Consider the following 15,056-nt stretch of genomic DNA (forward strand, 5'->3'; position numbering starts at 1 on the left):
CTTTCCCTTTACCTGACACCTATTTTTTCCTTAGGTTTCTTCTTAAGTGTCATTTCTTCAGAGAAACTCATTAAGTTAGATCCTCATGTTATTTATTTAGTAGAAGTGAAGATTATGTAATTTCCCTTCCATAGCAGTCATTCTTTACCCTTGTAATTACTTGACTTGTATTGGTCTTCCTTATTAGATTCTAAGATCTATAAGGCAAGGATTATTTCTGTCTTCATCAGCAGTCTAACCCTAAGTAAGACCTTGCCTAGTACCTGACACATAGTGGATACTGAATAAATATTCATTGGCTTGGACTGAGTTCCAGTAGACAGAGACATGACTCCTAGTACAGCAGAATGAATGCTCTGCTGCTTTTTGCCTCTTTCCTGGCTCTTTGCTCCAAATAGCACAGAGCATAAAGAGATGTTTGTTTTCAGCAACTCATTTCTCTGCATTGATTGAGATTTTTAGACTATTGTATTCTCACCACCCAGCTTTTCAGAAATGAAATGATTTTTCTTTTCTTCTGATTTTCAGTAAATCGTGATCCATTTTTCCTCTGGGAGTGGGGTGTAGGACTCTGACCTTGAGATGGAATGGGGTAGGGGAGCAGTGTGCTGGCTTTTGTTCTATAAATGGTCTGCATTGCTGCAGCTGCAACTCACCCAGAGAAGAAGAGGCCTCTCATGCAGGTCCCTTAATTTGCCTGCTTCTCTTGCTGAGCTATTGCTTGGAGAGATGGAAATCATATTCATCTAGGAGAAGCTTCCAAGCCTAAAGCTGATGCAGCCCTTGTGCTCTGTAGAAAGTAAAAGCATCACTCAGCATCACTCTCTGTAAGGTAACTTTTTTTTAAAGTCCACTTACATTGTTTAAAGTAGAGTTATAACTTGTATGTAGTAGAGTCCACAGTAGACTCTAAGTTCCCTAGCACCTGAGCAGGATCCCTTCTGTCCTTTCCCAGGCAGTAGTCCGAAAAGGTATCGTTATTTTTTCATGTTAGATTGACTATTGAAATTCAGTTATTTCATTTCTTCCCTTATGTTTTTACTATGTGAACATCCAAGTAATGTTCATTGTAGAAAATTTGGAAAGTACAGAAAAGTATAGACACTAAAGGAAAATACTCAATGGCCTATTCTACTTTGAAATGACCAGAGTTCTCAGTATTTGTAAAACTATGTCTGATTTTTCTATTGGCTCTCTTTGAGAGCCTCTCATGCCTCCTCACCTTTGTAGGTAACTGCTGCACTTTTTTGGAATGCCCTCCGGGCAAACTCCTTTTTGTTCATTCTTTACATCTTAGTAAAGCACTCCTTCACCTATGGAGCCCTCCCTGAGCCCCGCTTCTTTCCCTCTTGTCTCTATAATATTTAGTTCATACCTATTATTGTCTTTATCTTACTGTAATGAAGATGTTTGTTTACTTACCTGTCTCTCCAAAACATGCTTAGTTAGTTCCTTTAAAGCATAGGCTGCATATTGCCCACTAGAGTGCCTAGGACAGACAGGCTCTCAGTAAAAGCTTATCAAATGAATGAATAAATAACCAAATCAGTGAAATCTTGCTAAAGTAAGTGTTGAAGAACAAAATGTATGCTCAATGGCAAGAATGGACAACTACTTTAGTCATATCTGCAGAATGTCAAAAAGGAAAAATAGCATTTACAGTGCTTTTACATAGTTCTTTTACTTGCTCTTGAATTGTGAGAGGCCATCAGAGATTTTGCTGAAAAGTGGGAGAGAATGTTATATAAGGAGGTTCCCTGGAAGAGTTTGCAATACCTAGCATTTACTCACCGTTTGTAAGAGCAAGCGAATGGGCATTTGTAGGCATAGTATGCCAGGCAACAACCCAATGAACTAGGTAATACTATCTTAATTTTATAGCTGAAGAATGAGATTCCAAAAGCTGAATTAATTTGTCCAAGGTCAAACAGGTTATAAGTGATTGAGCCAACATTTAAATCCAGGGCTGACTGTCATGTCTCTAATCCATTTTCCAACTATAGCAGTCCATCTGTAGAGGGCCATGCCCCCTGCTATTAATTAATAAAACTTTGTGTGGTATGAAAATTCAGGAATTCTATTGTTATTATTATTCCATTTATATTGTTTGATTAACTTTTTGATAAGAAGAACACAACACTGAGCCATATTTCTGTGTAGCCATCAGTCCTATCTCATCACCCCATTCGATCCTCACAATAACCTATTGATGAAGGCCTAGATTGTAATCCTCTTTCTATATGAAGGAACCGAGGCCCAGAGGGGGAATTGACTTGCCTTAGTTAAGTATTGTTAATAAGTGGCAGGGCCAAGATTTGACCCAAGTCCAGTGTTCTTTTTACCAAAGCATGTAGATCTGCTGAAGCTGATTATAGTAAGCATAGACTCTACAACAGTGATTCTCAACCTGGGGACATTTAACAATGTCTGGAGATAATTCTGATTGTCACCACTTGGGGGGAACTACTGGTATCTGGTGGGTAGAGGTTAGGGATGCCGAGGCCAGTTCCCCACAACAAAGAATTATCTAGTCTAAAATGTCAGTAGTGCTGTGGCTGAGAAATCCTGCTCTACAACGGTTGGGTTTCAGGCCTAATTTGTCCAGAAGAGGGGAAATACCTGAAGTTAACCTCCAAAGCATAACTAGTGATGAACCTGATTCTTTTAGAATTGGGTATTCTTTTAGTTGCAGCAAATACTTATTAACTATCAGGTTTTATATTAGGCAAGATTAGGTATGCAGAAAGGCATTAGACAGGTCTGTCCCCTCAGGGAGTTTAGAGACTTCTAGAGGAGTTTTAAGAGCATGTGGTTACTTTGCTGTGGCTGCAGATAACAGCCTTAGATCCCTGGAGCTCTCCCTCACTAAGGGACCACCCTGACTGCAGTGTTGCTGCTGGCTTAAGAGAACCCTCCCTAGAGCTGTCTCTTCCTTCCCACAGTTATGCGATGCCCACCAAAACCATGGAGGTGTTGCGGCTGCAGGACCAAGGCAGCAAAATGGTCCTGGATTCAGTTCTTACCACCCATGAGCGAGTGGTTCAGGTAGGCACTCTAGGAGAAACTTGAAATGTATCTGCCTCTCCTGCTTCTTCTCTCTGTCCATTTTCCTCCTTTTTCCATGCTCATTTCTTTCTCTTGCCTGCCCCTTGGATGTTCTCCAAGTTTCTGTTCTTGATCCCTCCACTTCTCCTTATTTAATAATACCTTCCCTCTATGCATTCTCATTCATTTCCCTGGCCTCAGTGACTTCATTATACCCTGATAACTCCCAGGTATTTATCTCCAGTCCTGATCTCTTGGTTGAGCTTCAAACCTGATATCCAGTTGTCTACTGGACTTCTCCACTGAGGTGTTCCACACTCAGTGTTTACATAACTAATTGTAGAGGGATTGATGTTCCTCTTTTTCTGTAATCTTCCCCATCTTTAAGCCTAATGCTCGACCCTTCTTTGCTCTCTGATAGCCATTCATTCACCAAATTATATAGCTTCCACTCTAAAAATCTTTCAGATCCATCAACTTTACCCTCATACAGATGTGATCATGTCATATTCCTGCTTAAATCCCCACAGTGGTTTCCCTTTAGCTCTAGCAGTGGTTCTGTCTTTTCACTGCAGAGACAGATGGCTGACAACCATTACCACTGTGAGTGCCCAGAGCTATTAAAAATTCTCACTTAATATCACCCTCTTTTTCATAACACCTTTATTGAGAGTTTTATTCATATGCAATACAATTTACCCACTTAAAATGTTAATTAAATGGGCTTTAGTAATCCACAGAGCATGCAACCATCATCACAACCAGTATTAGAACATTTTCATCACCCCCAAAAGAAACTTTGTACCCAATAGCAATCACTCACTCCTCTATCCCTATCCCTTCAACTCCTTGCAGTCACTAATCTACTGCTTGCCTCTATTGTTTTACCTCTTTTGGACATTTCATTTAAAGGGACTTGTACAATATACGGCCTTTGATGTCTGGCTTCTTTTGCTTAGCATAATGTTTTCAAGGTTCATCCATGCTGTATAATGTATTAGTACTTCATTCCTTTTTATAGCCAAATAATATTCCAATGTCTGGACATCACCCCTTTCTGATCCACTTAAGAAACTTATCAGCAAGGTAATGAGAGGAATTTTAAAGTAGTAACACCTTAAATCTGTTAATTTTTAAAATAATTAAAGTACTTAAATCTTTGCTTCTTTAAATATTATCAGGAATAAATTGAGATACATCTTATGACAAATCTATTTTGCCACTGAGGCCCATAAAATATAGTTTGAACTCTTCAGATTAACATCTAAGGGCCTTCATGATTCTCCTGCTTTTCCTCTTTATACCCCATTCATTCCAACCACACAACCTAGTTTTAATTCCTTAATACTGTGCTATGCCCCCACATTTTACTGAATATTGTTTCCTCTGCCTTGAAAACTCCCACCACTACTGTTGAATTCTCCCAGGTTACTCCTGATTTTCTTTAAGACTCTGCCCAGATATTACCTCTTTTGGAAGCTATCTTTGATCTCCCCTGATCAAGTTGCGTAGGTATTTCACCAATGTTTCTGCAGCCCCTTTCATGCCCTTCTACCACAGATCTGATTCACCTCAGCACAGGGTCTGACACTGGTCTGGTCCTGGTCTGTGTGGGTTAATCTGAGTTGAATCAAAAGGTCATACTGGACTTGATAACCAATTTGGTCCAGTTATGACATCCATTGCCTACAGGAGCAGATATTGGCCATGACCATCTCAGCAAGCAGACACCTTGGCAGGTAGCAAGAGAAATCCAGTAAAGGCTAGGCTCCAAGGACCCTCACATTTGAGCTCGTGCCATGTTTCCCCAATCACCTAGCTTTCAGTGCCTCTTAGAGTGTCTTCTTTCCTTTTTCAGATCAGCGGTTTGAGTGCTACATTTGCAGAGATTTTCTTGGAAATAATCCAAAGCAATCTTCCTGAAGGAGTCAAACTGTCAGTGAAGGAGGTAGGTGCTAGTTTTAGAAGAGGCCCCCTGGTGGCCCACCTGTACTCAAAATATAGATGAGAGAATCTAGACTGCCTGGCTTTAGAAACAGTAAGGAAATGTGGAGAATTTAGCCCAGATAATAATCAGGAAATGTGTGCAAGCTGGTATGACTGTGATCATTATTTTGGCTCTTCAAGGATGATGCTTTATGAACCACAAGCTGAACTCCATCACAGCATCCTGATGTTAGGTGTGAGCCTATTCCACCCCAAAATTCCCTCCCTTCAGGCAGTTGTGTAGCGGAAGGAACATGGTTTAAGGTCTCATACAGTATAACTAATCAGAACATAAAGAGGAAAATGTACATTAGAGAGAAGGTTCCTGGATCTTCAAGTCTTGACTGGAGCTCGACTGAATATATTTGGTAAAAAATGCCATTCAGAAGAAAGTTTGGCATGGAAAACTAGGACTACATTAGGAACCTTAGCCTAAATACTGAATATTTGGGTCCTGTTGCCAAGGTGATCCTTATGACGCAAGATACAGGTCATCTTAACTGATACTATATGCTTCATTTAGCTCCCTTGTCCTGAGTCTTGTTAAGCTTGTTAAGCCTCTGCTTGTTAGTTGGGTTTCACATAGGTCTGTATACAAGCAAAAATGTGCTTGTCATGCTGACTTGAAATATTTCAGTCCCAATGTCTGTTATTTCCTATTGTAATGGAAAAATTTGGCATTCTCCCTCTTTTAAGTGTTTCTTTTGTGATACTTATAGCGTTCTGACATTAGTTCTTTATAAGTCTGTCTTCTCTTACCAGACTGTAAGTTCGTTTAAGGCAGGGAGGAAGTCCAATTCAGCTTTGAATCTTTGGTACCTAATACGAGTCTGGTACAGAGTACTCAGTAAAAGTTAGTTGAATCCGATTCATTCTCTATGGAGCTGGCTTATGGATCCTTTTTGATGCTGTGCATATGTGAGTAACTGAAAGCTCTGTAGTAATTCCCACTTTTTTTTCTTCCCAGCACACTGAAGAAGACTTCAAGGGAAGGTTCAAAGCTCGGCCAGAGCTGGAAGAACTGTTGGCCAAGTTGAACTAGTTCATTGTAGACTCTTTCATGCCAGCATTGGTGATATTGAGTGCTAAGGGCAAGAGCTTCCTGGGTAGTCAAAGTTAAGCAGGAGACTCTGACCCTTAGATATCTTAAAATGTCTATCCTCCTCCCCCACCTCCCGATGATTCCTTTGTCTCCTCTGTGGAAGAGTGTTTACCAATTGTCACCACTTTCCTCTGAGCCAACCCCAGGTATCCTCCATTTAATAAAAATATGCTGGTAATGGGCGTTGTTTCTTTTTAGAAGTTATTTATTGAGGTGAAATTCACATACCACAAAACTAACCATTTTAAAGTGAACAATTCAGTGGTATTTAATACATTTACAATGTTGTACAACCACCTCTGTCTAGTTTCACAACTTCATTGCCTGCTTTTGTAAATAAAGGTTTACTGGACCAGAGCTCATTCATTTACATATTGTCTATGGCTGCTTTCACACTACAATGGAAGAGTTGAGTAGCTGTGACAGAGACTGTAAGCTAAACATTTATGTGGCCTTTTATAAAAAGTTTGTCAAACACTGATCTAAGTCATTGGTCTTCAAATTTAAGCATGCATCAGGATCACCTGGAGGGCTTTTTAAAATACAAATTACTAACCACTGATATGTTATGAAAATATAGAATTCTAAACATTTTAAAGACTCTAAATAGAAATTTTAAACTTTCAAAATAAAAAACTACAAAAAAGAAAAAAAAAACACAAATTGCTAGACTCCACCGCCCAATTTTTTGATTTAGTAGATTTTGAGTGAGGGCCCAGAATCTGCAGTTTTTACAAGTTTCTACGTGATGCTGATGATACTGCTGGTCAAGGGTTACCTTTTTGAGACCCACTAGTCTAAGTAACCCCTAATGTTTTTCCTATTCTGAGCATTAGGACATTCATACTTTTGTATGTAATAGCTATCACTTATTGAACTAGACCCTGTGCTAGGTACTGCATTAGCTCTAAAACTCACACCAGTTTTTTAGGGTGTATATGAGTGTGCATGTGTATGGTATCTGTGTGTGTGAAAATGTGTGTGATTGCATGTATTTGAGAGCGTGTGAGTACATCTCACATTTATTGAGTCCTCGTTATGCTATATACTTTATACAGATTATCCTTGAGGTTAATGGTATTATCGCAGTTTTACAATGGAGAAACTGAGGTTTAGGGAGATGAGGTGACTTCCTAGGGTCACACAGCTAATGGTGACAGACCCTGTACCCCACTGCTTCTGTGGGATATCTCTACGTAGAGGTTTGTGGGAGCTCAGAGCATTCTTAGTATTCCATGTACTTTCTGAAACTCATCAGTTTCAGTCCTTAAGTTATTTTAGTTTCTTTTGCCTTGGTCTCCAAAGGCAACAAGAGGAAACTCAGATTTTCTCCCAGGGTCTAACACTAAGGGAGGGCTGTCAGGATAGCAGGAGCCCTTAGTTCAAATGCTGCTCTGAATTTAAATTGAAGGTACAGCAGGCCAGGACTTCTAAGTGAATCCCACTGGGTATGTGGGCAGAGTTTTCCAGGTGAGGACTGATATTTTGGTTGTAGAATTGCTCATTGCTGAGTCTCCTTCGGGGAGGATAAAAGAGCAGCAGCTAATGGATGAATGTAAAGTTGGGAGATGTGTAGTGACATGAAGATAAAAAGGTGAATAAATACATGTATACACACATACACACACCACCCCATGTAGTTCCATGGAAGCCAAATGAGAAGTGGTGGTAACTTATGAACCAGAGAACACAACCACCTAAAAGAGAAATTATCCAGCTCTAGCAAATTGTTGTCAAGTAGGAATATAAGCTCCATGTTGACAGCTTCTCTATTTTTCAAAAGCAGAATATCTGTATTTTATGTTAAATGTACTTTTTAAATGTCAAGCCAACATTGTGTTTGTTGGGTTAGGAGTATGCTGAGGTCAGACTCTGCATCTATTAATTCAACAGATTCTGGCATAAGAGAGGCACATATTTTGTCTTCTCATTTGCTTTTTTCCTTCCATTAGACTGAATAAAACACCCATAACAACTTCTGAAAGATAAAATCATTTATATCACTGTCAGGAATTAGTTGTTCCAGTGTTATTTCTCAAACTAGACTAAGCAACATGAAGGCAGAGATATTATTCATCACATCAGTTTTCAACAATGCCTGGTACATGAGATCTCAGAAAAACTTGTTGTTGAATCAATGACTAAATAAATGAAGACCTGATTAGGTAACCAATTTACCTTTAGATTGTGAATTTACTTGTAAGATTCAATGTCCCTATAATCAGCTCAGTACTTGGCAGACTGACCCAGGTGTAGGATAGAAAAGCATCCCTTAACCCCACTCTTTGCTTACAGAGCAAATACTGGTCAATAATTAATATTCATTGAACAAGATGGGTGAGGATGTATGAGATCCCACCATGAAAATACAACAGTTCTTTATGGCAGTCATGTCTAAACCCATGGCTGCCTGGCTCTCAACTTCAGTCCAAAACACTATCCCCAAGTTTTATACCTCTTGGCCCACACTTCCACTGTTTAGGATTTGTTCCTCCCATCCATGACCTCTCTGGGTGCTAGTTTCTGCAGGTCATCCTCTGGGGATAGATGGTTTGGGGGTCTCAGCTGTGGGAACTGCCTTGGTCTTTCCTCCTTTGCAGCTCTTCGCGCCGCCTTGCCTGCTGTTCACTCATGCAGTTCCTGAAGGCCTGCACCTGTGGCTGGCACTGTCGCCAGTCCTGGTGCTGGGCCATGCACTCCTGCACTGCATAGTGAGAAGCAGCACAGCCAGAACGGGAAATCAGCTGGTCCAGTGGGTCCTCTTCCTCACCTTCCTTCTTCACCTGTTGGATCCAGGTATGGCCTTGAGTTGACATCTTTGGGAGTCTCTAGATATCAATGGAGGCAAAGTTAGAGTAGGGACATGATTATATACAAGATTCCTCTATTATAAATAGCACCACTACACTGTTATAAGCTATTTATGCATATGTCTCCCTTTGCAGACTATAAGCTATTTGAGGACAGATAATGGGCCTGGTTCAACTTGGTGCCCCCAGCACTAGGCCTGGCAGAGAGAAGTGCTGCAAAATGGTTTGAACTGAACAAGTTTGAGCTAAAGTATTTGAGAGTGCTTAGCACAACACTAAATAAGCTCGAATAGATTCTAATGGCATTTAAATCGGATGAAATGTCATCTTTCTGAAGAAGTGATCTCTGATTCACCCCAAATTAATCTTTTTTCTTTTCTCCTGTTGGCCTTATTCTATCGCTAGAGAAGGACAAAGTTCAACACTTAGGAAAATAGCCAAATATGAGTAGAGTTTGACATATGGGAGGAATGGAGAGAGTTGTGGTTATAGTATACAGCATGAAAGGACCAGAGATGAGTCTGAGAGGTGAGAGTACTTAATGTGAAGTGTATTTGTCCAGACTGTCTTCCCAAGATCATAAGCTTCAGAATACCCAGCAGAAGATAGCATACAAAAGGAACTTATGAAAGGCTTGAAGAGAAATGACCTCAGCCTTTGTACAAATTTCATCAAGGCAGGCTATAAAGGAGCTAGGACTTCATAATAATCCCTTTCCAGTGTCTCTGATTCACTCAACAAATTATCACTGAGGCAGGCTATAAAGGAGCTAGGACTTCATAATCCCTTTCCAGTGTCTCTGATTCATTCAACAAATTATCACCTCTCATACCAGACACTATGCAAGAGCTGAGTACCTCTCATGTACCAGGCACTATGCTAGAGTTGAGGATATAGGAGTGACCAGGACAGATCAGTTTACTATACAGCATGTACATATAGCTCATATTGGGAACAGAGTGGAGGAGTGATACCTAATCCAGACAAGAGCAAGAACAGGCAGACAAAGCTTCCTGGAGGAAGTGGTTTCTAAACCTGAAAGAAGAATAGAAGTTAACCAGAGATGGCAAGGAAGAATATTTCTAGTTAATGGAAGAACAGGGTGTGGGGAGGGTGGTTGAGACAATTTAACATATAAGAGGAATGGAAAGTTCTGTATGACTGGAGAATTAAGAGTAGTATGAGGAGAAAACAAAACGAACTGAACTGGCAAGATGAGAAAGTATCTGATCATAGCCAGGCCTTGTCAGCTATGTTAAGGCATTTGGAGGGCAACAGAGAAGTCATAAAAAGGATTTAAACACTCAATAGCCCACTTAAAACGCATTTGCTTTGGAAGCAGTATAACCTGAGGGAGAAAACGAGCTTTGAAACTAAAATTGGTTTGGAAAACTAGCTTTGTCACTGACACATTGGGTGACCTTGAGCAAATTACTTAATAATCTCTCTTGAAAAATAGAGATAATATCTACCTCACAGAATTGTCGAAAACTAAATGAGATAATACATGTAAAGAGCCTGGCACGTTCGGAGTTCAATAAATGATAGTTTCAATTACTGTACATGTTGTCTCTTCCTAAATACACTGTGAGCTCCTTACAAGCAAGGGGCAAACCTCTTAAAGCGAGCACAGTGGGGGAAAAAACGTGCCTTGGATCCTAAGCCAAGAAATCTGGGTTCGAATACCGGCACACGCCTTACCATGCAATCTTTTTAAATTTCCTCCTTATAGTAGTATTTAACTCGCATAATTACTGTAAGGATTAACATAATGATGTCAAATGCATGGGATACAACAGGGCTCAGTAAATGCTACCTTACTCTTGTCCCCACCACATCCGGCTTCAGTCTCTCTTGGAATAAAAAGAGTGAAGACTCTTGCTCAAAGATTAGGTAGGTCAAATGGTCCGCAGCTGGATCGGGAGGCTGGCCTGGACCAGGAAGGCATGGAAAAGGATGGGAAAGCAGAGAAATCCAAGTGGCCAAATCACCTCAGGATCCTCTGCCACCTCACAGCCGCTGGGCGCGCCCCAGTTGTGCCCGTTACGCTTCACCGTGCAAGGACGCGGCACGCAGTGCTCACCGAATAGGTTAACAAGAGGACCCCGAACGCGCACTCCAGCACGTGGGCTTTGCGGGCAGTTAGAACTCTTCCGACCCTCCTGCCAGGAACCAGCCTCTGTGGGGAGCGCGCACGCGGAAGTTGGGGGAAGGGACCGACCGCGTATTTTCATTGGCGGCCTCTCGGTGTAGATCCCGCCCACCGTCCTCGCCGCAGCCCTTCGGAAGACCTACTTCCGTGGAAGCGCGGAAGAGGCGGGCTGGTGAAGGTTTGTGGCGGGGGCAAGATGGCGGCGCCTTTGAGGATTCAGAGCGACTGGGCTCAAGCCCTCAGGTGAAACCAGTCCTAGAACCGGGACAGAGGAGGCGGGTAGCGGATGTTACCTTTTCGTTGAGAGGCATGCCCAATCCAGGATTTCCATAAGGATTACTTCATCAATTGTTGAGGGAGCACTGGGAAAGAGAAGTCTCAAACCCACATGATGATTGTTTTTCATTCCCAGGAGAGCTATCCTGAAGCTAGGGAACACATAAGCGCTGTGTGATCCCAGAATCAGAACTAGGATCAATGAGATGTAGGAAGACAGGAAAACTGGGAGGCAGAAGGCCGAGCAGTCATAGTCATTTAGCAAATATTTATTGGTCGTCAACTAGTGGCAGAAGTCCCTGTACTCACCACCACATTGTATGCTCTTCGGTCCCTAGTGGTATAGTAATCATATTGGACCATTATATTCAGTAAATAGTGTAGCATCTACCATGTCCTGACTCTGACCTAAATAGATGCTCGGTGCAGTTCATATGTGTACTCTAAACTTAAGGTGTGGTTCCTGCCCTAAAACTAACAGCTTAATTGGGAATGCACAGGAAACTGTTAATTTGCTGAACATATATTTATTAAACATATACTATGCAAGTTACTACTCTGGGCACCAGGATGAGTACTGCAGTGCCATGAATGGCAACTATTATTACTAATGAAGGTTTTCAAATGGGAACAGTGGTGAAGAGGAGCAAAACATCCCTGCTTTTAAGAAACTTACACCTTACTAAATGGACCAAAATAAAGTACACATTACTTAATACAACACAGAATGTATGATAAGTAATAAAGGAAAAACACATTTATTGAGGGCCAGGCACCTATGAGAGAATGCAGGATCAGAATCAGGAAGTAATTTGCCCAAGATCATGTAACTCTCTCACGATAGTTGAGAGTTGCTGGCAACCTATGTCTTTCTGTCTTAAAAGCCTAGGCCCTTTCTGCTATTAGAGTATTAGGATGATGAGATAACGACATGGATGATTGGGGAAAGGCATTCTAAAACATGAAATGTCTGTAAGGTGGTAGAACACAAACATTGTATACTAGTCTGAGGTTTCAATTCCTGTTTCATAACAGTGACATTGGGCAAGTCGCTTCTCTCTGAGCTTCAGTTTTTTCTTTAACATGGGGAAAATAAAAGATATATTGTTAAATTGTTGTGAGGATTAATAGTGCTATATGCAAAGTGCCTAGCACAGGGCCTGGCTTACAGTAAATATCTAAATATAAAATAATTCTCAATTTTTCAAAGCTGTGCTGTTATAAATAAATAGTGAATTCCCTATTGATGAAATATTTGAGCCTCATTTTACCAACAGATATATACATAACACTTAATCCACAAATATTTCTTCAACAAATAAAGTTTGTCTTAGAATAATCTATGCCTGGATGAGATGTTAGACTAGGTCATGTCTAAGTAGTATGGCCAAACTGGAAATTACATGATTTTCTTTATCCACTTGCACCAGTAGCATCCTTTTCAACGATTGAGTGAGTCTAATTAGGCTTTGTCTCTCTTCATAGGAAGGATGAAGGAGAGGCTTGGCTGAGTTGTCACCCCCCAGGTAATATCTTTAAATCTATATGCATTCCCTTTAGAAAAAGGGTTTACTACTCCTACTCTCTCCTGGCCGAAACTCCTTGCACATGCTCATAGTCTTCAAACATTCTTACCCAGTCTGTGCTGTACTGACATCACTCCAACTTCTTCATTCTAAGGGAAGACCTTCAGAGTGGTTTTTCCATTTAGAAGCCATAAACTTATTCATTGAAACATTGCTGATGCATCTTACAAGTCTCTTAGAATATTGATTCCTAGATCTATAGCTCTAGCCATTACCTCTCTTCAGTTTCAAGCAGAGATTGAACAGTTGTTTGCTACTTGTTTCTGCTTGAAGCTCTCAATGTCATCTTGAGTTTATCACATCCAAAAAGAAGCCGAGCAGTTCTGTTGTCACATAGGTTTTCTTTCTTAATTTTCTCATTTCTTAAGTTAACATCATTCTAGACATCAGAATGTAAAACCTAATCACTTCACCCTACTATATCCAGAGTTCCCAAGTCTTAACAGTTTTTCCTTTGGATGAAACTCCTGTGTTATTCCCATCCATTAATTTGCATGGTGTAGTAACATTTAAAAAAAAATTCTTTCTAAATTTGTGAGAAAGTTTTGTTTTACTGATTTTTTTTTTCATTTCAGATATCTTTGATGTCTTTATATAATAATATATTTCTATGGGAAATAGAGTTTTAAACAGTTTTCTTTTGAGAAAATTGGTTCTGCATAGAAGAGAGGATGGTAACTAGAAGTTCTCATAGTCAAGAGTTTTGTTTTATTTCTAAGATAAGAACTAATTGAAAAACAATTTAAATATAGTAAGGAGAGAAGAACTAACTGAACTACCATTGTCTTAGAGGAGAGAGAAGGAGGTTGTATTATATCTAAAAGTCTAAGATGAAAGAAGGTGAGTATAAGTGCAGATGTAAATAAATATGTAGGCATGGACATAGAGAGTATCTTATAGCCTCAGTTTTTTTTGTGATGTTGGAGTTGGGGTGAGCTCTTAAGGGAGAGCATTTTTTGTTTTATTTTTTAAAATTTAAAATAACAATTTTATTGAATTAAAATGTGTGCTATCAATATGCTAGATGCTTTCATATGTATTATTTCTTTCTCACAACCCTTCTTTCTCACGACAAGGTAAGTACTATTAGGATTTTAATTTAAAATAACACTTTTATTGAGATATAATTCACATACAATAATGTTCAGCTTTTTAAAGTGTACAATTCAGTGGATTTAGTATATTTACAGAGTTGTGTGTCTATCACCACTATCTAATTCCAAAACATTTTCATCACCCCTAAAAGAAACCTTATACTCTTTAGCAGTCTCTTCCCATTTCCCCTCCTCCTAGCCCATAGTAACCACTAATTGACTTTCTGTCTCTATGGGTTTGCCTGTTTTGGACATTTCATGTAAATGGAATCATATAATATGTGGCCTTTTGTGTCTGACGTCTTTCATTTAGCATAACATTTTCAAGGCTTATCCATTTTGTAGCATTCATTTCTCTTTGTAGCCAAGTAATATTCTATTGTATGGATACACCACATTTTAAAGAATAATTTTTTATTTTTCAGTTACAGTTGACAAATTATATTAATTTCAGGTGTACAACATAGTGATTACACATTTGTATAATTTATGAAGTGGTCACCCCAATAAGTCTAGTACCTATCTGATACCATACATAGTTACTACAATATTATTAACAATATTATAATCTCTATGCTGTACTTTACATCCCTGTGACTGTTTTTAAAACTGGCAATTTGCACATCTTAATTCCTCCCCCCTTTTCACCCATTCCCCCAAGCCTCTTTCTATCTGGCAGCCATCAAAATGTTCTCTGTATCTATGAGTTTGTTCCTTTTTTGTTTGTTTATATTTTAGATTCCACATATAAGTGAAGTCATATAGTATTTGTCTTTGTCTGATTTATTTCACTTAATATAATACTGTCTAGGTCCATCCATAATATCACAAATGGCAAGATCTCACTCTTTATGGCTGAGTAATATTCCATTGTGTATATGTATCCCATCTTCTTTATCCATTTGTCTATCAGTGGACACTGAAGTAGCTTTTATAGCTCAGCTATTATAAATAAAGCTGCAGTGAACATGGGGATGTATATGTCTTTTGAATTAGTGTTTTGGG

At 39.6% G+C, this 15,056-nt stretch overlaps 3 protein-coding genes across 6 annotated transcripts in view; 2 read left to right on the forward strand and 1 right to left on the reverse strand.

Annotated features, from left to right (window-relative positions):
• MRPL48 (mitochondrial ribosomal protein L48) overlaps positions 1–6,176 on the forward strand; it is a 47,263-nt gene extending 41,087 nt beyond the window's left edge. Inside the window, exons 6-8 of the mRNA XM_006926601.3 lie at positions 2,943–3,045; positions 4,904–4,993; positions 5,999–6,176. Of these exons, the coding sequence (XP_006926663.1) occupies positions 2,943–3,045; positions 4,904–4,993; positions 5,999–6,073 (268 nt within the window). The 3' untranslated portion in view covers positions 6,074–6,176. The remainder of the gene's footprint in view (positions 1–2,942; positions 3,046–4,903; positions 4,994–5,998) is intronic.
• Positions 6,177–8,109: 1,933 nt separating this feature from the next.
• LOC102891992 (cytochrome c oxidase assembly factor 4 homolog, mitochondrial) lies at positions 8,110–11,154 on the reverse strand. 4 transcript variants are annotated; one of them, XM_006926602.3, is made up of 2 exons: positions 11,027–11,154; positions 8,110–8,961 (listed from the first exon to the last, which is right to left on the reverse strand). In XM_006926602.3, the coding sequence occupies exon 2, from the start codon at positions 8,947–8,949 to the stop codon at positions 8,695–8,697; it is 255 nt and encodes an 84-aa protein (XP_006926664.1). In that variant the 5' UTR covers positions 8,950–8,961; positions 11,027–11,154; the 3' UTR covers positions 8,110–8,694. The 4 variants fall into 4 exon arrangements, with proteins under 4 accessions (XP_006926664.1, XP_006926665.1, XP_024898592.1 ...); XM_006926603.3 differs by having other exon boundaries at positions 10,935–11,145; XM_025042824.1 differs by lacking the exon at positions 11,027–11,154 and adding an exon at positions 10,765–10,928.
• Positions 11,155–11,257: 103 nt separating this feature from the next.
• PAAF1 (proteasomal ATPase associated factor 1) overlaps positions 11,258–15,056 on the forward strand; it is a 35,415-nt gene continuing 31,616 nt past the window's right edge. The window contains exons 1-2 of the mRNA XM_006926605.3: positions 11,258–11,338; positions 12,857–12,897. Of these exons, the coding sequence (XP_006926667.1) occupies positions 11,292–11,338; positions 12,857–12,897 (88 nt within the window). The 5' untranslated portion in view covers positions 11,258–11,291. The remainder of the gene's footprint in view (positions 11,339–12,856; positions 12,898–15,056) is intronic.

This window comes from Pteropus alecto, unplaced genomic scaffold, assembly GCF_000325575.1.
Source record: "Pteropus alecto unplaced genomic scaffold, ASM32557v1 scaffold7, whole genome shotgun sequence".
Lineage (NCBI taxonomy): Eukaryota > Metazoa > Chordata > Mammalia > Chiroptera > Pteropodidae > Pteropus > Pteropus alecto.

What these genes read in the sequence shown, in the direction of transcription:
- LOC102891992 (XM_006926602.3), bottom strand. Translation starts at nt 8,949, where the DNA reads ATGTCAACTCAAGGCCATACCTGGATCCAACAGGTGAAGAAGGAAGGT.